The sequence below is a fragment of the Sander vitreus genome, chromosome 14 (assembly GCF_031162955.1).
Source record: "Sander vitreus isolate 19-12246 chromosome 14, sanVit1, whole genome shotgun sequence".
In the NCBI taxonomy this organism is placed as follows: Eukaryota; Metazoa; Chordata; class Actinopteri; order Perciformes; family Percidae; genus Sander; species Sander vitreus.
This window is the reverse complement of record NC_135868.1, coordinates 10,627,376-10,649,782: the sequence shown is the minus strand read 5'-3', so window position 1 is coordinate 10,649,782 and position 22,407 is coordinate 10,627,376. Positions and strand designations below refer to the sequence as shown.

Sequence of the window (22,407 nt, the reverse complement as noted above, 5' to 3'; positions counted from 1 at the left end):
TGTAAAAATGGAAGACAAAACATAAATAACTTTAGATGCCTTGCACTCCAGTTACACGGCAGATAAGAGCACGCTTCTGTAATGACATGTTTTATCTCAATGAATCTGTACTTGTAATTCAAAAGACAGCAACCATTCAAATTAAGAAATTCAAAGCTGTACCATTTATGAATTTTGTATTAGTTTGTTGGTTGATTTGTTTCTTAAGATGTAAAAGTTAGATTTTTCTGATGAAAAGGGTTGCAAAATTACAAAAGGGTATATACAGAAAAAATCTGAAATTTGCTGTAAAATAGTTTTTTATTCCTGTAATGTAATGGTAACTGTTCGGAAATGTTTGTCTGTAAGTTTGAGTATTTCCATTACAGTTTTTTTTTTTATTTAATACTATATCATCAAATATGTCCCTGAATTAAAAATGGAGAGTCCAAATGTCTCACAAAGTAAAACCTTATCTGTCAAAATGTAAAAAAAAAAATAAATACAACTGATAAACCGAGTCAATAAAATATCCATAAAACTTAAAGAAAGTTGTGTCACATACATTAAGTTTTATTATATTCTGATTTAAACAAATACCAATCAAAAAGAAAAAGAATTTAAAGTGGTCCACAGTAAGTACTAAATGATATTCATACCTGACCACAAAGAACACAGTATTGAACAATTCAAGAAAAAAGAAAGCTGGTGTACTGTATGTGTAAACTGAAGTATCTGTTGCACCTCCATTTAATAACCTTTTACATTTTTAAAAACTTTTTAGAAGCCTAAGAAAATGTAACTCCTGACGATGCTCTACTCTTAAAATGGTTACTTGCCTCGCTTCATTGAGCATTCAATTTGGCAACTTATGTATGTTCAAATATGTCCTTTCATCACCCTCAAAAGCACGTTTTATAAATAGAGTAAGGCTTTCCAACACATTTGAGCAAAGGCATTTTTAGTGTTAAATGCTTTGAAGAGGCCTATTACCATCTGCACCAAAGTCCCATCACCACAGGTAAAATGTTCTCTCATCACCACGTAGTCCAGTACGCTCCACAGCCGCAACAATTAAAATGTCCATTTCTAACATGGTCTTTGAGGCCTCGGTGAACATTTTCCACTGGCCTAAATTTGAATCCACATTTGATCCTTTAAGGCTTTCCTCTCTAGTCAGGCTCACACCTGCAATCTATGACAAACTGGATTATCCACAAGCAAATTCCATCAATTCAGAGCGATGAAATTACAATTAGGGTCAGTGCATTCAGAGAGCAATGTGTATTGCTCTTATTCCCTGACTTTCGATCTGAGCTGGTGACACTTAAGACACTGTTCAAACTACCTGCTAGATTCTAAAACCGATTTATATTGCTCAAGCCATGCCACCTCTTGGACTAGAAAACAATACTTTGTTTACCTGCCAAGTGTCACATGTCGGATTTTTTAATTATAATCCTTGAGATTTCCATGAATTAAAACCCAATTTTTGGTCTTCTCATTTTCAGCATTAGCCGTTCTATGTAAATAAAGTCAGTTATTACCTCTCAATACAGTGTTTTTTTCTGGACTCACAGCGTTCAATTTTATCTCAGCGTCACTAAGTGCATTTCCATCCACATCTAAAAAATTGGCGGTTAAAAAAATAAGTTTTTTTTTTTTTACACTTGACTGAGGTGGAAAAGATGATGCATCGATAAATGCAACAAAGTGCAATGGAAACAGACTTAGCAAATAAATCATGACGTACATGACGTACATGAAGCACGGGACTTAAACGTCCACTGAAGAGATGAAAACATCAGATCTGTGTGGAGGGATGAGGAGACTGACGTTCTTTAAATTTCATGACATCAAACAAAAAACAGAAATGCCATATTTCCATTATCATAGTATTAAAATCACATTTGCTGTTACATCACTAATGATTTGTGTTGACAAATCTACCAGGAATGAAATCTTAAGGATTGTAACTTTAACTGAGGCTGCTCATGGTCCTACAGCCTTTGAATGTCCAGTCTGAGCAGGAACTTGGTGAATAGTCAATCTAAACGACCAAAAGACAAAACATACCTAAACAAACTAATTCACCTATCTGGCATCAAAGAACGACAAAACACACTCATTTAAAAATAGTATTTACCCAATGTGAAAGTGTCCAAATCTGATGGTCACATTAAGGCAAAATAATAGTAATGTTTTTTAAAAGTAGCAGATGCCACCGTTCACTAATGCACTGTTCTAAGGCAAATCATCTGCAGCACTTGGCAAAAGCCTATTGCAACGACAAGAATACAGCAAATGAAGAAGTGACATAATCACAAACAGTCCATCTTGGCACCCGGACTGCAAAAAACGTTCTGGACTTCAGTTTTGAGTTTACATTATTTAGTCTTTGAAGCAGGAAATGGTCAGACATACTGCATGAAGAACTCAGTCTCTTGTCGTCTCGCCAACTCTTATGAAGTGCTTTGTGTCACGTTGTCGCTGCTTAATTTGATAGATTTTCTTTCTTGTTTTTTTGTACAGCAACAGCTCATTATTCTCAGTCAACACCATGAGGGAAACAAAAAAATAACATTTTGACAACGTAGCTTACAACAGGATGCCCTCAAATATCGATAAACGTAATATCCGTGCACAAAAGAAAATGTAGAAGTGATAAAGAGGAGTTCATGCTCATTTAGGTCCAGCCAATAGGAGGGCAGAACAGGAAGTCCTCAGCAGCAGAGCTCAGCTAGGCTTCCAGCTTTCACACAATGTACTGGTACAAATCTGCCTTGCCGTGGTCGGGTGTTGCAAAGGGGTTCAGCCAGGCTATAGAGAACGGATGACCAAACACCACCTTCATATTCATCCATTTTGACCTTTTGGCCCATCGTCTCTCCTCCTTCTTAAGCTGTTCGATACCCTGCAGGTATATAAGAAACATGAGAAGATGCAAGTCTCCAGCCCTGATTCATGCTTAAAGAGGATTAAAAATGAAGCATGTTTTGTAATCTTTCATTTTTCTCTCAAAGGTCTTAAATCAAGGTTAGTGTGACTCACTCTAAACATTTTCAGATCACACACACACACACACACACACACACACACACACACACACACACACACACACACACACACACACACACACACACACACACACACACACACACACACACACACACACACACACACACACACTCCATTAGATTGAAATGGATGATCTTTGTAGTGAATATTATAACACTGTGAGTCATTGTCGTGGGTGGTTTGAGTGGATACGTTATGAGGAGATGCACTTATCTCAACCTACCTGTAAGCTATACAGTGAGAGAATTACCTGCTCCTGCTTACATCTGTGCTCGGATTTAGTTAACAGACAATTAATTCATGACTTATTTTAAGAAGTCAGAACTGCTATATAAATGACAGAAAGACCTACCAATAATTCATATCAAAGATGAGTGATACGGTCGTAAAATGACTGCTGTTTTCACTCACCGTCTCGTCGCTGCAGATGGAGTGGACCTGGGTCCCAAACATGACTGCAGTGAAGATCAGAAAGAGGAGACCCTCAAAGCAGAGGAGGATGAGGAGGACGACAGTTGCTGGGGGAGAGAAGTTACTGCACTCTGGAGAGGGAGAGCCAAAGATATGGCATGTTAAAAAGAAGACTGTTACCTGTGTGAAACCTTACAGCTACAAAATGGGAGTTAAGAGTCTTGCTAAAATGGCCCAGGTTATTTAATAACACAGTCAGCTATACCAGAAGATAAGCAAATGAATAATGATGGTAAATTCTGGCACTAGAACGTTGACATTTATAAGTTGAAATACATTCATAAATCAGTGTACGTGTGCAGCTTTCCATTTTCTTTTTTAAGAATGTCTATCCCAACGAGTCTCTTTGGGGTATAATCATCTATATTTGCACATGAAGTTGGATGGTGGTAAAACAGTACAGTCCCTGAGTGAATTTGGAAATTGAGCAGCCACTACATCAGTATATCACTTACTTGTCCAGTCTTCTTCAAAGCAGAAAACAAAATGGAAGGCCACCAACATTAGCGCATGGAAGGATACTAGTGCAATATACATCTGGGGGGGGGGGGGAGCATAGATTTAGTGTTAAAATAATCATAATCACAACAAAAAAGATCTCAAATGTTTTATTTAAAAAAAATATATATGTTTTTATCTCTGTTAAACTATATTTTATACCTATAACATTCAAATTAGGGTTGTATAATTGTTAAGATATATACAGTAATAAATATAATGTATACAGTGTAAGAGGCAGGTACAGATGTGAGGTATGGGGACAGCATTATAGTTAATGCGAGAATAAGCCAAGTTATTTTGTCTGTTATGTTTAACCCATTTTAAAAAGGTATTTATAGAGGCTATACTACATAAACTACTCATTTATTTAGCTTTCTTTTGTTATTTTGCTTTCTTTTGTTTGTTTTGTGTCCTTCATGTTCATCATGTTCTGTGTTCTCTTGTCCCGGCTTATTTTAAAAGTTGTGTGAACAATAAGAGAGCTTTAAACATATACAGTATGATGATTATTTTTGCGTAGTAACATCTGGGCTCCGCTGTTCAAAGACTCACTGTGAAGAGCACAAAGTATTTCTGGTTGTTCTCTCCGACACAGTTGTTCACCCAGGGACAGTGGTGGTCCATCTTTTTGATGCAGCGTTTACACACACTGTGGACACGGATACATAAAGATTAAGAAAAGATGTTGAAATGGAATAAAAATATTGCAGGCAAACTATGACATGTTGGGCCCAAAACAATCTGAATATGGAGTATATTTATCTATTAACAGAGTAAAAAAAAACCTGAAAACAAATTACACACAAACAGTCAGTCCACCTTTAGCAGCGCGTTGCCACCGACTGATGTGAGAGACAGGAACAAACTGCTCTCAGTCATGGTGGACTGTGTCTGTTAGTGTGTGTGTGTGTGTGTGTGTGTGTGTGTGTGTGTGTGTGTGTGTGTGTGTGTGTGTTGAGTGTGTATGAGGGGTTATTTATCTCACAGAATTGCATCTGGTTGACAACTCAAGTAAGGTCTGATAACTCACAATCTATCATCTGACAAAGCAGAAAGTCATCTATGATCTAACCATGTGCTTTGTTTACACGCTTTCTGAGCTAAATCTATATTTTTAAAAACTGCCGTCTTGTGTGTAATATGTTATTGTGATGGGTCATTAAGGACAAGAGTATCATTGCAGTGTATCATCTGAACCACCCACAAGAATGACTCATAAAAAAAATGATCTATTTCATTCAAACTGACACCCATTTTTTCCCCCTGAGACGGAATGACTCCCTAGTTTACAATTCAATAATGCTACAGTGTTTTTGTGCTTTTCATCCCTCATGATCCCAGGAAAACCATTGAGCAGCCACAGAACAAACAAGGAACTCCTTATCATCCACCTGCTAAGTCTGCAGGGAAATGCTACATAAAAACACACAGGAGAGGCAGGAGAACCACCGGTGCAGGAACAAACACAGACGAGAAGAGGAGTCATCAGGACTTTCTCCAGGGTGCAGGTTTCAGCAAAACACTCATCGCCCAGACCCACATCTTAAAAAGTTGCGGCGTTTGTAATCTTCCCTACAATCTACACATTCACACAAAGTGCTGTACCTGCAGTGGTGAGCTCTGTCAGGCTTTATGCTGCAGCACTTGGGACACTTGTACACAACCTGTCCTGGTTTGAGCTGCAGGCTTTCGATGAATTCTTTGGTAGCGTTCCCTTTAGGCACGGCTCCCTGAGAGAGGGGGGGAGGGGGGGAATTCAATTGTACTTTACAGTGTTTCATGGATGGAAGGATGGAAATTTGCCCTCACAGCAAAAACTATTTACTTGTGTGAAAAAGTGTGGTTTGGCTTTATCACTCAACCAAAAGTTTAAACTACAACAAAAAAACAATTACAATTAGGGCAGGATTAAGCTAGTAGGCGGTCCTGGGTCATAAATAAGCAGTGGGTCCCAATAGATACTGGAATACATGTGTACATGGAATCATTCAACAAACTGAAATATAAAAAAAAGGAATTAAAACTAGATTGTGACACATGCATCAAAAGCTACAACAAAAAGTATTACAGTGGCTTGCATAAGTTTACACACCCATGCTAAAGTTGACTAAAAGGAGGAATAAAAAAAAAAAAATCATCTTTTGGAAATTGATCTTAATGCCTTAATTAAAAACATTAGGAGAAATCCAACCTTTAAGGACACCAATTTTCTTTGTGAATGAATAATGTATCGTAAATAAATAAATGTTCTTCCTCAAAATACAGGGGGCATAAGTCAGTACACCCCTATGTTAAATTCCCATAGAGGCAGGCAGATTTGTATTTTTAAAGGCCAGTTATTTCATGGATCCAGGATACTATGCATCCTGATAAAGTTCCCTTGGCCTTTGGAATTAAAATAGCCCCACATCATCACGTACCCTTCACCATACCTAGAGATTGGCATGGGGTACTTTCCATAAGATCATCTCTCAATGGAAATCAAACCAGCCATTAGGCTAACTGAAATAAAACCATGCCAATCTCTAGATATGATGAAGGGTATGTGATGATGTGGGGCTATTTTAATTCCAAAGGCCAAGGGAACTTTATCAGGATGCATAGAATCCTGGATCCATGAAATAACTGGCCTTTAAAAAAATAAAAAATCTGCTTGCCTCTATGAGAATTTAACATAGGGGTGTACTGACTTATGCCCCTGTATTTTAAGCAAGAACATTTATTTATTTACGATACATTATTCATTCACAAAGAAAATTGGTGTCCTTAAAGGTTGGATTTTTCCAATTTTTTTAAATTAAGGCATTAAGATCAAATTCCAAAAGATGTTTGTTTAGTCCTCTTTAGCATTGGGTGTGTAAACTTATGCAAGCCACTGTATCTACAATTTACAAGTTTGTCTTGGGTGACGTGCGTTATTAAAGTATTTAGAGAGAGTTTATACGAAGATGTATGCCTGTCCATGATTCAGTTTTTATAAAGTAACCTAATCTGACTGACCGGGTCTGTGCACATCGCCTTGGCATGAGAGGCGAGGGCAAGGAAAGCGAGGCCATTGAAGATCACCCCGTTGAAGAGGCTGTAGATCACGTTCTTGGCAGGCAGCAGCATGACGAACACCACCACAAACTCAGCGTAGAAGACCAGGAACCAGGTGATGACGCCGCACACGATGCCACAGCCGTCACGGATGAACCACATGGTGTCGGAGTCGGTGCGGAGCGGGGGAGGGGCGCAGTGCTCAGGCCTCAGGTAGCCAGCTTGCCTCTCGATGTCCCTGGTGCGGTGCGCCGGGCTCTTCATCCTACAACGCCCGTGGCTCCAACCACATACTGTGAGGAGTGACGAGAGACAGATGGAGAGCAAGAGGGGGAGCAAAAGAAGAAAATGAAAGAATGAATTAGGTGAGGGATTTGGATGAGGGAAGGTATCGGTGTAGGGCTGCTACTAACAATTACTTTCACTATCACATAATCTGCTTATTAGGTTGTTGATTGATTTGTGCGCATGCGCGAAAGCTGCATGCTGCCTGTTACGTGCTCCAGCCTTTGTGTTCGCTTTTTTCCTAATTATATATATATATATATATATATATATATGTGTATGTTTTCTGTATAATATATGTTGTTTGTATATCTGGAGTTTGTAACAATAATCATTTCCCCCTGGGATTATTAAAGTATTTCTGATTTATTGATTGGTCTATAAAATGTCAGAAAATAATGAAAAATGTGCTCTACAGTTTTCCACAGTCCAATGTGACACTTTTAAATGTCTTTGTTTTTTCCGACCAACAATCCAATCAAAACCTCAAAATTATAGATTTTCTGCCACGTAAAACAACGAAAAACTGTTAAACCTGAAGAAGCTGGAACAAGAGAATGGTTGGTATTGACTAATCTTTCAGCTCTATATATAGGTTTCCTGTCTGCATTACAGCAATATCACAGTGTACGAATGGCTGTCCCAGTCCCACAACACTTAAAGATGCTGTAGGTAGGATTGTGAAGATCCAGGATTTAGCCAAAGAATTTGAATATCGACAACTTCTCAGTGCCTCCCCCCTTTCTGCTAAAACTCAAACGGTCTCCTAAGCCCCTCCCCCCACAAGGGAGAATGAATGTGTGTGCATGAGCAGTGATTGACACGCAGTTAGATACCTCCCCTGGCCATGATTGGAGCATCTGAACAGGGAGCGGTAGATTTTTGCAAATCGCACTACAGGCTGTAGGTGGTGCCAGAGGAGCCAGATTTTTTTTTTTTTATTACCAGCTTCATATAGTTTTACTGGAACATAGGGTCAGTTTCAGCAAATATGACAGAAAGATTGTTTTATAAGTCTTACCTACTGAATCTTTAAGAGTCTGTGTTAACCATCTAATGAGTGCTCTCCATCCTTGAAGAATATAAATAACGACAGGGGCTAATAAGTCCACAGAGTGAATCAGCAAATTATGTTGAGGACAATACAAAGCAGGAAGCATTAACTGAAGGAGGAGCAAACTTAAACTGGTCTAATCCCAACAGGCCAAACAATCCACCAAGATTTCTCTTGCAGCGAGGTTTATGAATAAGCAATTGAGCAGGTGTGATTGTGTGTAGACAAAGATGATGCGACTTCAAATGGGATCAAAGATCAGAAAACCAAAAATAGGCCTCACTATTATATGCACATAACACAGACTGGAATAAAACAGTTAATTCCCAGAGGATGGCTGGACCTCGGCTCCTGTCTTCTTACTAAAACCTGATCTTATAGTGAGTGCAATCAAATTGGTCATTCCTGAGGATTCAATATATCCATTAGGCTCAACTGAGCCTAATCTTCACTTTTATGTCCGAACTAATTAGGGCTTAGCCAAAGATCCTTGCAGTGAAGAATGCTTCACTCGAGGACAGGATTTTAATCACTCTCAATGAAACGATATGGCTATCCTACAGCATGTTTGGGATGAAATTAATCTGGATATAACTAAAACATTTCACAGTCCATTACAGCACTCACCACACCTCTTTCCCTCTTTGTATGTTTCCAATTATCCAGCTACCTCCACACAGCACCACACACACCTGGCCTCTAACTCGCAACACATTTAAAAATCAACATGTATAAGACGTCCACCCTTCTGTGTTACACCACCAAAGTAAATCACACTAACTACACTTTTTCACTTTTTTTGTCTTCATGGTGTGAATACCAAATGATAGTGTATTTGCACAGGACTACCTTCTGAAATGAAATAATAATAATCTCTTTTTTTTTTAAATCACTTGTATCCGTTTTAGCCATGCTAGCTGCATGGATGGCAACGTTGGTCTACCACTGAAATATCTCAAACACTATTCAATGGATTGCAATGAAAATTTGTACAGACATCCATGGTGCCCAGAGGATGAATCCTACGGACATTGGTGATCCTCTGACTTTTCCTCTGGCACCACCATAAGGTCGACATTTTACCTTTTTCAGTGAGTGAATGGATGGATCGCCAAGAAATTACCAAATACCTGCAAAACTGTACTTTATGTTTAGTGCTAATTAGCAAGTACTAGCACGCTAACACACTGACCATCAGTCCTTAAGGCGTATAATTTCCAAGAACTGTAAGCTGGTGGGGGAGGTGTGTTCTAATAATCTTCAGGTCATACTGTCACGTATCTGCACTCTCAAGTCAGTTTTTCTGCAGACGTTCTCAGATCTTTTCATTAAAAATAAAGTTCTTTATTGCTTACTTAAAAAGGTTTTGTACCCTTAAAATTAGATACAGGATATAAAAGATGGAGCCACCTAAATCTTAACGGTTTGGTATTTTAAGCCCCAAACATCGTCTTCCAGGCAGCGCTGCCTGGAAGACACTAGGATTAGGCAATGGTTAGGGTTAAGGTTATGGCGCTGACACACCAACCCGATTATTGGCCGTCGGACAGTCTGGCAAGGTCGGTGACTCGAGTCTGTTCGGTGTGTTCCATGTCGTCGTCCGTCTGAGTAGCCGTCGGCCTTCATTTTGGCCGACCCGACATGTTCAGTCCAAGAAAGGGCAGTTGGGACTCACCCGGAAATGGCGAGCGGATGAGCCTCTCAAAATCTGACGAAAATCTTTTAAACTGACCTTTGTCGATCTGAAATGAAGACAGATTCATCAACTGCACGGCCTATTTCTCGCTTAAAATGTTCACCGAAACACGTTTTAAGGGTATGCTGATGTTAGCATTTAGCTTAAAGCGCCAGCATGCACAGAGTCCTGTTTGTGATGTTAGTGGAGGTGGTCTTTGTTTCAGCCGTGTTTCAGTAATGTGTGACCTGCACGGACTTTGTAGCAATAAAACAGAATACAAAATTATACAGTGTATTTGAACAGGACTTCCTTCGAAAGATAATGTAGCAATGTCTTGAAACATAACCCTTTTTGTTTTACAATAGGAAAAACAAACACGAAGAGAACAAAGATGATAAAACTCAAGAGTTACACAACGAGCACAACAGGTCTTAAAATGAATAAAAGATGCTAAATTGAATTTGCCAGGTTCAGATGGCCTACCCTACAGGCAAATAGCTGATTTATGATAGCTGTAAATTTCTACAGTTTAGCTCTTGACAACCTGAATGTATCCGTCTGTGTGACTGCAAACATTCCAGAAATTCCAACTACGAAAACAACTGGGAGACGGGGGGGCATTGTCTTGACAAAAAGTGCACTTCCTGGTTGGAATAACTATTCTAAAATACAGTATGACCAACCCAAACCCTGCTATGTAACCTCTTGACCCTTTTAACCTCACAGCAGGAGTCAGGTCAGGTGTGTCTGCGAGAGGCAGACACACAGGCACGCAAACAAACTGTACTTTATTAGCTACAATTTAGAAGTGCTTGTTCTTCAGTATTTCCATGTTATACTTATTTTTGCTTCACTAGAAAAAAAACCTTTAGGCAACTTTAGACAAAGAGAACTGAACACAGCACATCAGTTCTCAGATCTCTGTACTCGCTTCAGGTGTGTCATTGAAAATAGTTTAAATTACTGGCACTTGTCTATAAATCTCTGAATGTTTTAGAGCTAGAAAACCTCTCTGACTGTCTTTTACAGTATCAGCCCTCTCAGGCTATCTACTAGCATTGTACTAACTGCTGTTCAAACTAATCCAGGAGAAGCAGGATTTAGTTACCATGCCCTGACTTTGACCACATTTTAATCCAGGTTTATGCTTTTTACTGCATTTGAACTTAAACTGAACATCTATCATTATTTAATATTTATGTATCCTTTTTAGTTTTACGCTTTTTAATGTTTAATATGCATTTCAATGTCTTACGCTGTATTTCCTTTTAAATTTTTTAATGTAAAGCACTTTAAATACCCTTTGTATATAAAAACTTACCTTGCTAAAATTTATGAAGGCAACAGTATAGTTTGTAGACATTATGCAGATTAAGATATTACATTACAAAAAGATGATTTTGTAGGGTGTGATGAATTTGATGCTTTGTTAAGGTTTAAAACTAACTGTATATTGCTCCACCTTGACAAGCTACAACAATTACATGTTGCTTACATGCTAATGCGTCAGTTATAATAATCAGATAATACACCATCTTAAAAGGGGGAATTGATTAATTAATTGATTCATTACCTTTTCACTTGTCTATAAGTCAATGTAAGATTAAATCTGCAGGGCTGTACCGGGTTTTGCAAGGTTTGCCGAAGAAAAGAACTAAGCTTTGCGGTGACGACCACATCGAAAATGATAAGAGTATACTAAAGGAAAAGCTTCTGTAACTATGGGGAATGAAACCTCAAAGCCGTGCGACGCATCTGGACCCATAGTGGGTGAGATGGTTAGAAAGTATGGACCGGACTGCTTGAGATATCTGTCATATTGGTCAAAAAGCTTTGGCTTTCCAAAAACTGGATCACTGAGTCCAGGAAAGTTATTTTATCTGCTTTTATATATTTAACTGTTTTAACTGCTCTTCAATGTTTAATTTCTTATACTGCACTGTAACTTTTTTTTTCTCGTATTTTATCTGTTTTTAATTTTTTAATCTGTTTTCATGTAAAGCACTTTGAATTGCCCTGTTGCTGAAATGTGCTATACAAATAAAATAAAGCTGCCTAAATCATTTCATTTCATGATCTTGGAAGAATACTTTTTGAATGAAGCAATGAAACAATACAATCTTAAATTGCAGCCCTTAGTAAGTGTTACTTACCTGGCAATAAATCTTTTCTGAGAATTTAGCAAAACCTGAACACCTGAGCTGACAGTCAATTATCTTTTGTTTGAAGTATAAGTGTACTTACAACTAAAGATTATTTCCTTTATCAATGTATCCAAGGTGACTCAAATTGCTTTTGTGTCCAGCACACAAAGGGTTAGACTATCATATAGGACACAGAAAGCAGCAAATACTCACATTTGAGAAGCTGAAACCAGTAATGGTTTGGCACTTTTGCTTGAAAAATGACTTGAAATGATTAATAGATTAGTTGTCCTTGTCCATTCATTTTCTATCAACCGACTAACTGATGTTTCAGCACAGATGCCAACTCTCAGTCAGTGGAGATGTGTTTCTGGCCATTTGACAAATTTAAAGTCCAAAATTAATTCACTTCTAACTCAAATTTGGTCTCCAACAACCTCTGGGAAAAGATATTTGGGTCTTTATCTTGCTAGATGTTTTACTTTCTAATAATTTCAGCTCTAAAGTAGTGCTATGATGTGCAAAATACACTTGGGGGTAAAACTAGCAACCTGGTTAGAGTTTAGATGATTAGATTTAGTGGAGGAAAAATAAGACACTAACTAAATATGTTGGAAAACTGAAAAGGTAATAAATAGGGAATTAGTGCCCCTTTAGTTGACTCTTGCTAAATTGACCTCTGACCTCCCTGAAGATGGGTGAGCAAAAGTGGAAATGATCTTGTCACGACCAGTGAGCTTTTACAGTTATTATGACATCATAGGGCTATAATTAATTGCCTTCCAGAAAGTGATAATGTAATTAACACGACCAGGAAGTAACTGGCAGCTGGAGCAGCATTCCAGGACTTCCATTAGTTGATAGCTGATAACCGCCTTTATTTCAAGATAACACGTTCACTGGTTTAACAAAAACATACCTCGCCCTCTCCAGGTTTGACGACAAAAGTTTCTTGAAGTCCTCGCGTAGTTTCGAGCCTTGGGAAATTAAAAACACACGAGTGTCACCTCCGCCGCTCCGTCTCTTTGCGCAGCCCCAGCTAACCTCACTGATCTGCGGACAGATGCTCTCAGCAGCTCCGCGGCTCGGCTTCCGTTTTCACTGCCGCCTCGGTTTCGACGAGGTGTTAATTCACCTTGTTTGTATGCTAATTACAGCGGGGGACCAAGCCTTAAAACAGGTCGTTACCTAACTAACTAACTAACTAACGTTACTGCTTATCCAGAAAGCTTTGCGGAAAGCAGGGCAATATAACGCAGAGCCAAACAGGAAGTCCAATACTCTTCCCCTCCCTACATGGGGATTTGTGCCCTGAGCTGAGTCTATCAGGCAGCAGTTTCTTTGTCTTTCTGAAATGCAGGAGCATAATGCTAGGGAATCTGTTCATATCCTATCCAAACTGGTGTTCTATGATACTATCTCAGCCCCAGTGTATTTCATGTTTTATTGCATTGCAAGTTAATCTAAAATTGTGCATTCATCAAACAAATAACAGTCTGTTTTAATACCCAATTTTGATGCCGCTATATGGCCCAAAGGCCTTTCTTCTAGACAGGGCAATGAAGCAGGAGCCAAGTTGAGGCCCTTATCATGTCATTTGATATTGTGCTTTAGGCTGCATTCACACCAAAGCAGGCGTTGCTGCAAAAACGCCATTTCACCCATTATTTTGAATGTGTGTAATGCGTTTAGACTGCAGCGGTGGGGACCGCAGGCGATGCCGAATAAAAATGCAGCGGCCTGCAGCAAAAAAATGTATCAGCAGGCTATCCATTTTTGAGGCATGCAACCTGACATCACAATGTGGTGGCCATTCACGTAAACCGGCAAGTAGATGAACACGGTGCGCGCCATGGGGACACAAATGTGCCAGTGACTATCCCATAGTGCCGCACAACCATACGCTAATCACCACAATGCCTGATTTGGTGTGAATGCAACCTTAGTGTTGTATATTTCTTAATAGTTTTTCTGTTTATTTTGCACAAAATAGTTGGCACGATACGAGGAAAATATGGGGAACCTGTCCTGGGCAGGCAACTTTCCTTGGGTTTCAGGACAGTTGCCTGCTTTGCCTTAGTAACCCAGCCTTACAAATTACCATACATTCATTGCCACACTCTCTGAACCAAGTGTTCATTTATTATAACAAAGATAAGTTCTACTGTCTGATATTATGTTCAATAATATTCACATATTATATATTATTTGCACATTCTGCACCCAACCCATTCTGCCTCTTTTTCTTTATGCAACAGTTATTTTGTATGTATATATTTGTTTCTGTATTATTGTTTATTTCATATTAATGTTTAATATATTTGTTTGTTTTTTTGTTTATGTTTGCACCATACACCAAGGCATGTTCCACATAAATGTAACTTATTGTGGCACTAAAACTTTTTCTGATTTCTGATTCTGATTATGATTCAAAAGGGCCCAGTATGCAGCCTAAAAGTCCTGACAAGTCCTGACTCAGGGCTAAAAAACATTTTATACAGATCTCTAGAATCAGTTACAGATTCTACGTTTTGGCTGCAGTTCAAATATGAGAACCTTTAAATCTGACCCGGGGTCTGTGATTGAGATGGAAATCAGAGCGAACTGACCTGAACCTCTTTCACTTAAGAAAAGGCCACACGCAGATAAAAACAATAGAAACGTTATTTATTGACAGAACCTCAGATTCAGGTATACACCAGAATGAGTTATGTTTTACTAAATTAAGCAACAACTTAGGTTAAAGTAGTCTCAAAGGTGTTTTTTTCCCTCACACAGGTTTTTCCACTTTTTTGATTTGTATTTGTTTTTGTTTACAAGCATGGGAGAAGTTGGCCTTCACTTTCTGCCAGAAAGCCTTGTCTGCCAGAAATCTTCTTAGGTTTAGGCAACACGCAGCTACTTTGTTAAGATAGGAACATATAGTGGTTTGGGTTAAATTAAACCCTTTCTGGCAGAAAACCCTGAATGCTTACTTCTCCTGTGTGCTTACAGAAACCACTATCTTGTCCTAAACTTTTCCTTTGTTGCCTTAACCTAAGAAGAGATGTATGCAAGAAAGCCATTTTCTGCCATAAATAAAAGGCTGGAAAGTCCTGACGGACTACTTCAACTTTCTTGGAAGATCTTAAATCGGATCTGCTAGAACGGTCGAAGCAGGGTAAGCCAATCAGAGGGCAGAATAAGGCGGGCCACGAGACACGTCCAGAATGATAGAGAACTATGGCTCTGGGCACGTCCTGTGCAGAGCCCTTCTCTTCAAGGGCGGCTCTGGTCCTGTGAAGTCGACACGTCTAGCGGATCCGATCTAGCAACTACCCAACTTCTCCCTGTTGTGCTTTTTTTATTCGTCGTCTTTTGATGACGAAAAAGGAGAGCGACACACACATGCTAGCACTTTCTTTTTTTACATTATGGCAACAGTACAAGTTAGCGAGGCTGAAAAAGTGTACATCTTACACGGTATACGGGTAAGTCTTTAACAACTGTACTTCGGCCTTCCCCCTCTGTTAGTTAAAATATATTTCGATAAATGCCACGACGGTGATTTGTGCTCAATAATGGCAGAACGCTAGCTAGCATTAGCATTTTGCTAACTCTGAGACTGTAGTGTTGACATGTTGATTCTTTAAATCAGGATGATTTACGAGTGGACGGAAGAGGTTGTGAGGACTACAGACACATGGAAATAGAGACTGATGTGGTGTCCAACACAGACGGCTCTGCCAAAGTCACACTGGTAATGTTATAATACTTAACAGCTGAAGTCCTTCATGTTGGCTCATTTTCTTTTTATGCTCTAAAACGTTTCATCTGTGTACCCTCAGTCACTCTTTAAAGCTTTCAATTGTTCCTACTTGTTAGTTATATCTATCAAATATCTACTATCTTGTTCGTTGCATTCCACAGGAAGGTTGACTGATTGGTTACTTACTATTTCCTGATATGTTCTGTTCTGTCTTACCTTAAGGGGCACACAGCGGTTCTAGTTGGGGTAAAGGCTGACATTGGAAAACCAAGGCCCATGGTGCCCAATGAAGGCTACTTTGAGTACTTTGTTGACTGGTAGGTGTCGTGCATGCTGTCATTAGTAAAGTAAGGCTTTGGCTTGTTATAAACTAAGGCTTATTTCTTATAGATTTGGCCACCAAACCAATCAGTCGTGAAGACATTCTACTGTTTGAAAAATCAATTGAAAATATGTTTATAAATAAAATAACCATACATGGGCTGTGTCTGAAATCACTCCACTTTACATTTTTTCTTAGTAATAATTTTTGGGAAGTGTTCGGATGGATACCTTTCCACTAGGAGGTAGTGTTGTATGATCTGTTCCCTGTGAGATGGAGCTCCAACACATTCCAGTGTTATGGACTTACCAAAGAAAATATAATTTTACCATAAATGTGCAGTAATGTGTGTGTGGAGAAATGTAAAAGGGTCAGCCAGTTCCTACTGACTCAAGTAAGAATAAAACACCTCAGACTGATTGATATTATACTGTCACCTTACATGTATATTGTATTGGTTCTCCTTCTAATCATTAGTTCGGCCAATGCAACCCCCGAGTTTGAGGGCAGAGGAGGCGAGGAGCTGGGGACGGAGCTGAGTAACACTCTCTACAAAGTCTTCAACAACAAACACAGTGTGGACCTGAAGAGCCTTTGTATCAGTGCAGGAGAACATTGCTGGGTCCTCTATGTGGATGTACTGGTAAGTGGTAGCGTCCGTTAATGTCTTTTACTTTCCAAAATGGCAATCCAATATTCATGCCCACTTCATGCAGCAATTAGCCAGGTGTGCCTTTCTCTAGCTCAATTTTTTCATTCTTCACATGATTACCTCTGTTACTTGTATGTACAATCGAGTGCACCATGAATGCCTTGTGAAAAGATTGTCTAAAAGTGTGCACTGTTATCCCCATTTCAATGATTAATCTCTTAACGGCAGGTTTTTCACCCCGCATTTGAATATGGCCATTTGCTGTAAACATGTAATTTGTGGATGTAATCGTCTATACGTGTCATACAGCCTAGTTTGTTTCAAGCATATTTTTACTCAAAGACATGCATATGTAGTAAAAAAAAATCTAAATATTTTGCTGCTGTTCTTTCTGTTCTTTTTTTGTATGATAAGATATGTGATAGCTCATCTTTGCAAGTCAAATACTGTTTGATAAACCATGCTGAACAGGGTACAAGCGTTCTTCCAGTGTTTTCAGTGTAGGAATAAATCAAAGCGGAACATTTTACATCCAAACTTCTTATTTGGTCTGTGTATATTTAGTTCCTTGGTCTTAACGAAATGTTAAATCTCTTACTGACATGTTTCCACAGCTCCTGCAGTGTGATGGAAACCTGTACGATGCCATCTCAGTAGCTATCAAGGCAGCTCTCTTCAACACAAAGTAAGTAAAGTGTTACATATCGGTGTTTGTTTGTGTCTTTATGATCGGACTAGTAAATCCTATGACCTCTCATAGCTGGCATATCTCTAAATCTTGTTCAGTAAAATGAAAGCTTACCTTCTGATTACCTTAACTGACAGAATTCCTAGAGTGCACATATCAGCTGATGAAGAAGGAGGGAAAGAAATTGAGCTGTCAGATGACCCGTATGATTGCATGAGACTCAATGTAGAAAACGTTCCTTGCATAGTGACATTGTGCAAGGTAAGCTCACCTGCTGATACTCGGAAGCAAAACATTTCTAAAGTCCATTATCCCACAAACTGTGACCTTGACATTGCTGGCTGTTTTTCTGCAGGTGGGCCACAGGCACGTAGTGGACGCAACTCTGCAGGAGAAGGCCTGCTCCGTGGCGAGTTTGATCATCTCTGTCACACACAAGGGCACAGTCACCTGCACAAGGAAGGTGGGCGGAGGCAGCTTGGATCCAGAGAGTATCTTTGAAATGACAGAGGTGAGTTCAGGCCTTCACTTGGCCATCTGGCCTCCTCCAGGTTTTTAATATGATTATGTATAAATAAGGCTGTTTAATGATAGAAAGGTACCTAAGTATTTTGTTGTCTCCAGGCAGGTAAACGGGTCGGGAAGGCCCTTCACGCTCCGCTCATGAAGCTACTGCAGCAGGAGGAGAGTTTGGGAAAGACGCGACAGAAAGTTGGCTTCCTTGGTTAACATCAACTACTGTATCTACAGTATGTGTGTACATGTATACAGAATTTTCTAATAAAACCTTAAATTTGTACATCCTTCTTGTCTTTGTACTTACATTTAGATTACTGTTATATGGTGTTGGTGTTTACCAAAAACAACATCTGGAATAAAGATCCTGTTCAGATGCATTTGATTACGATAAAGTATGCAACGAATATTACAGAGGCACTTACAGTAGGTCCATCAAATAATGTTGCTGTAAACTGTATATTTTACACAAATATGTCCTGGTGCTTTAGTTCCACACTCACCAAGCTTGAGGTCATTATTTTTTTTACAAAGATGATACTAAATACTCTGAAATATGCGCTGTACTGTCAGGAAAGAAGTGCACAGGAAAAGTCCAGTCTGTGCGTCCTTTTGTTTGTGCCACGTGTTAGTCTTACAGAAAGACCAGATGTGACTCTGGATCACTTCCACTCTTCCCTCAGACTGTTGTAGGGTGTGTGCGCTTGCTGAAAGCAGATGAGTCCAAAACAAACTCCTATTTATGGATAGAGCACTCACTGCAGAGTTTGAAACCAACAAAAATATGCAGATAAAGGTTTATTAAATTATACAAATAAAGGCATAACATTGCAGATACCCAAACAGGTAATTTAAAGCAGCATAAAGGTCTTCACAAGTTATGATTGAGTTTTTTATTTCAGTGCTTCCTCTCTGCTGCCAAAAACACCTGGCAATAATACAATTTTCCAAAATGAGGCTATACCTACAGACTTCCAACACACCTTTTGGCCCAGAAAGTCTTATTCCATCTCTTTTTTTCAGGTTGAAACTAGTCTTCTGAGCCAAGAAATTAACTGTAACCAAGTTATTTAAGCATGTATGCAACACACGAGTTAGGGTTTGTTTATTTTTTTTTCATATACTATGATGAAAGCTGCACAGGGTTGTGTCGTAACTGCTTCACATCGTCTGCCAGTCTCCACCTGCTTTCCAGGCCTGTTCTGGTTAGTACTGGCCCTCCATGTGAAGCGTCTGGAGCCAGATGACACACACACACACACACACACACACACACACTCCTGAGGTCACATTGTTATTCCGCCAAATGGCAGTTTTGGACTTTGGTATTTTTCCCTGTTTGGAGAGATGAGAGGGAGGGTGTGAGAAAGAGAGAGAGAGAGAGAGAGAGAGAGAGAGGCATATAAATTGCAAGCATCCACGTTGGAGCAGCCTCATTCAACAGTTCTCAGCATGGAGTTCAAAGGAGTTTGTGTACTGCTGGGGGTACTACTACTGGTGAACTGCTCATTTCAGCAGCAGAGTCCACCGAAGAAGAAGTCTGTGAAAAAAGGTAGATGAAAAACATCTGGTACATCACAATCTGCAGGAAGAATTACAAAGTATTTGAATGTCATATTTGTGTTATATGTTTGAGATACCTCTATCAAATAGATTGTTCTCATTTTTCTTTAAACAGCATGTTTTCTTTATAATGATGTGCCCAAATCTCCTTGAAACAATTAATTAGTTAAATACAATCACCTGATTTGAATTTCCTCATGTCTTAAGTGTTGTTGGAATCCGACACAGCAAAGGATGCTGCCGTCGAGGAGCTACAGAAACAGATCAACGACATTGTCCAGGAGCTCAACCTACTGAAGGAACAACAAGCTCTGCAGACAGGTAACAGCTGTCCCCTAGTCCCCTAACACTAGGACTTGATAGAGTCATTTCAGTTAGGAGAAAGCCATAAGAATAAAAATTTGTATTAAGAAGAAGAAAAAAGAAAAAAAAACACGAGTTGCAAGTAATGGCCCGGTTACACTTAGAGACAAGGCATGACGTTATTAGTTGTTTGAATCAAATTATGATACAGTCATTGATATACAGAAAGCCTGGGGCCAGGCGCTAGGTGGAGGGTCGGCAAGGGCCCCAACATCATGGTTCAGATAAAATCAAAGTTAGACTTTCAGATTAGCCAGGTTTACTTCCCCGCAACAGGAAACTTCTATCTACTGAAGTGTCTTTGAGCAAGATGAATTCCTTCCAGCCTTAGACGTGCAATTCTGTGGCTGAAACTACTTTATGACCTGTGAAGGTGGGCAAGCAGCCATTAGTTTCACATTGAGAACATTTTAAGGGATTACTATTTGGATTTATTGATAGCATGACATGAGCTACATTGTTCTGCGCACCAAATATGTTCCTTAAGTTTGAGTGAGGTATGCTTCTCCTAAAAATACATTCAGATGGGATTTGTGTGTAGTCTTTGGAACTGCAAGTTTGAATCTGGAGAGCATATGGCAGACCCCTGTCTGACCTCTTTTTCAGAACACAAAATGATATCCAGTTGTTTCTGCGAATCCCAAAATCTTAAGTACAGAAAAAAGCACTATTTTCATAATGTTGCGTTTCTTTTTGGAGGATATTGTGGTCATAATCTGTCTTCAAAATACCACGACTATTATTCATATTACTAAAGGTCACATGTATAATCTCGAAGTGAAAACAACTTTAAGATGACACTGTTGGAGATACAGTTTGGGTCTATCTAACCATCTGCTCCCTTTTACTTTTCTCTTCAGTCTGTTTGAAAGGTATAAAGATCCATGACAAGTGTTTCTTGGCTGACACTGTGAGAAAGCGCTATCACACTGCCAGTGAGGACTGCAACGCCATGGGCGGTGTCCTCGGTACACCCACATCCAGCTATGAGAACGACCAGCTCAGAGACTACATCCGCCAGCGCATCGGCCCAGATGAGCAGGTCTGGCTGGGCGTCAACGATATGGTGACTGAGGGCAGCTGGATGGACCAGACCGGCGTCAGCATTACATTCAAAAACTGGGACACCTCCAACTACCGGTCCCCTCAGCCAGACGGTGGCAAGTCCCACAACTGTGCCGTCCTGTCTGGGGCCTCCAATGGGAAGTGGTTTGACGAGAACTGTCGTGAGGAGAAGCCCTCCGTTTGCCAGTTCAACATTGTTTGATCCCATGTATCTCATCATAGACTGTGCATGGTTATAGCTGCTTTCAGTGTATGTAATCCTGCTGCAATGCCACTCTGCCTGCTATTTTAAAAGATAGATTTAAACCAGTGGTTCTTAGCTGGTTTTGCATCAGGACGAAATTCTGGTTTAGAAATCAGAGTCAGTTCCGTTGCATGAGACATATGATGTTGTTATTTCTGACATAAGTGATCTTGTGATGTGTCATTTGCAGCATTCCTTGTGGCCACAATGAAACCAGGAAGAATAGAATAAGCCAGATATGTTTTGGACATTGTCTTCTCCAAAAGGACTCAATCATGTTTGCCTTCATTTTATAGATCTTCTCCTTAAAAAAGGATTATTGTTTTTCCAATCATTTCAAAACACATATATTCATAATTCAAAATATCAGTACTCCTGCAATAAAAGGTATGTAGGTGCTGGCACCTTGCACACATGTAAAAACTGGGTGTAACTTTCTATTATTTCAACACATCTCATTATGACTCACTGGTTGAGAACCACTGGTTTAAACTCAGACATCCCTTCATCATTCCTGCATTTTGTAGCCAGAATTATAAGTGACATTGCATTAACATAAAACAATGACTCAATGTTAAGCTGCATTCTTTTAAGAGATTATTTCAGTTTGCTGGCCTTGTAGTTTTCTATAATGTCTAGCCTAATATAACCTGAAAAATTGCCATCAATAAACTATGAAAACAAATTCCTCTATTGTTATTTTTTTAAGGAAAAGTTTGGGGAATGCGCTTATTATCTTTCCTGCCGAGCATTAGATTAGAAGACTGATACCACATGATCTTCTCATCTAACTCTCAGCAACAATGTGTGTTTCCCAAAATGTGAAACACTGTTCCCGAAAGTTAAAAAGCTCCAAACGGAAAGATAACAGAAATGCAGACTTTGTTTTAAATTTAAAATCTGCAGCTACAAGAAATGTGATGCAACTATGTAATCCTGGCTTCGACATTTGTTGTTTCCAGTAAAAACCCTTCAAAGTGGTACACATTGGCTGCTGCTCTGCAGTCTGAAGACCAC

At 39.3% G+C, this 22,407-nt stretch overlaps 3 protein-coding genes across 3 annotated transcripts; 2 read left to right on the top strand and 1 right to left on the bottom strand.

Annotated features, from left to right (window-relative positions):
- Positions 1-531: 531 nt before the first annotated feature.
- Positions 532-13,530, bottom strand: zdhhc3b (zDHHC palmitoyltransferase 3b). Its single transcript, XM_078268539.1, has 7 exons — positions 13,149-13,530; positions 7,030-7,361; positions 5,635-5,759; positions 4,582-4,678; positions 3,984-4,065; positions 3,469-3,599; positions 532-2,893 (listed from the first exon to the last, which is right to left on the bottom strand). Exons 2-7 carry the CDS (start codon positions 7,330-7,332, stop codon positions 2,735-2,737), a joined length of 897 nt encoding a protein of 298 aa, XP_078124665.1. The 5' UTR covers positions 7,333-7,361; positions 13,149-13,530; the 3' UTR covers positions 532-2,734.
- A 1,905-nt stretch (positions 13,531-15,435) lies between these two features.
- On the top strand, positions 15,436-18,438 carry exosc7 (exosome component 7). The gene is made up of 8 exons (XM_078268541.1): positions 15,436-15,699; positions 15,867-15,968; positions 16,200-16,294; positions 16,777-16,942; positions 17,566-17,636; positions 17,777-17,900; positions 17,995-18,150; positions 18,264-18,438. The coding sequence occupies exons 1-8, from the start codon at positions 15,643-15,645 to the stop codon at positions 18,366-18,368; spliced, it is 876 nt and encodes a 291-aa protein (XP_078124667.1). The 5' UTR covers positions 15,436-15,642; the 3' UTR covers positions 18,369-18,438.
- Positions 18,439-19,569: 1,131 nt separating this feature from the next.
- LOC144528640 (tetranectin-like) lies at positions 19,570-22,067 on the top strand. Its single transcript, XM_078267364.1, has 3 exons — positions 19,570-19,707; positions 19,926-20,039; positions 20,942-22,067. The coding sequence occupies exons 1-3, from the start codon at positions 19,608-19,610 to the stop codon at positions 21,346-21,348; spliced, it is 621 nt and encodes a 206-aa protein (XP_078123490.1). The 5' UTR covers positions 19,570-19,607; the 3' UTR covers positions 21,349-22,067.
- Positions 22,068-22,407: the final 340 nt, after the last annotated feature.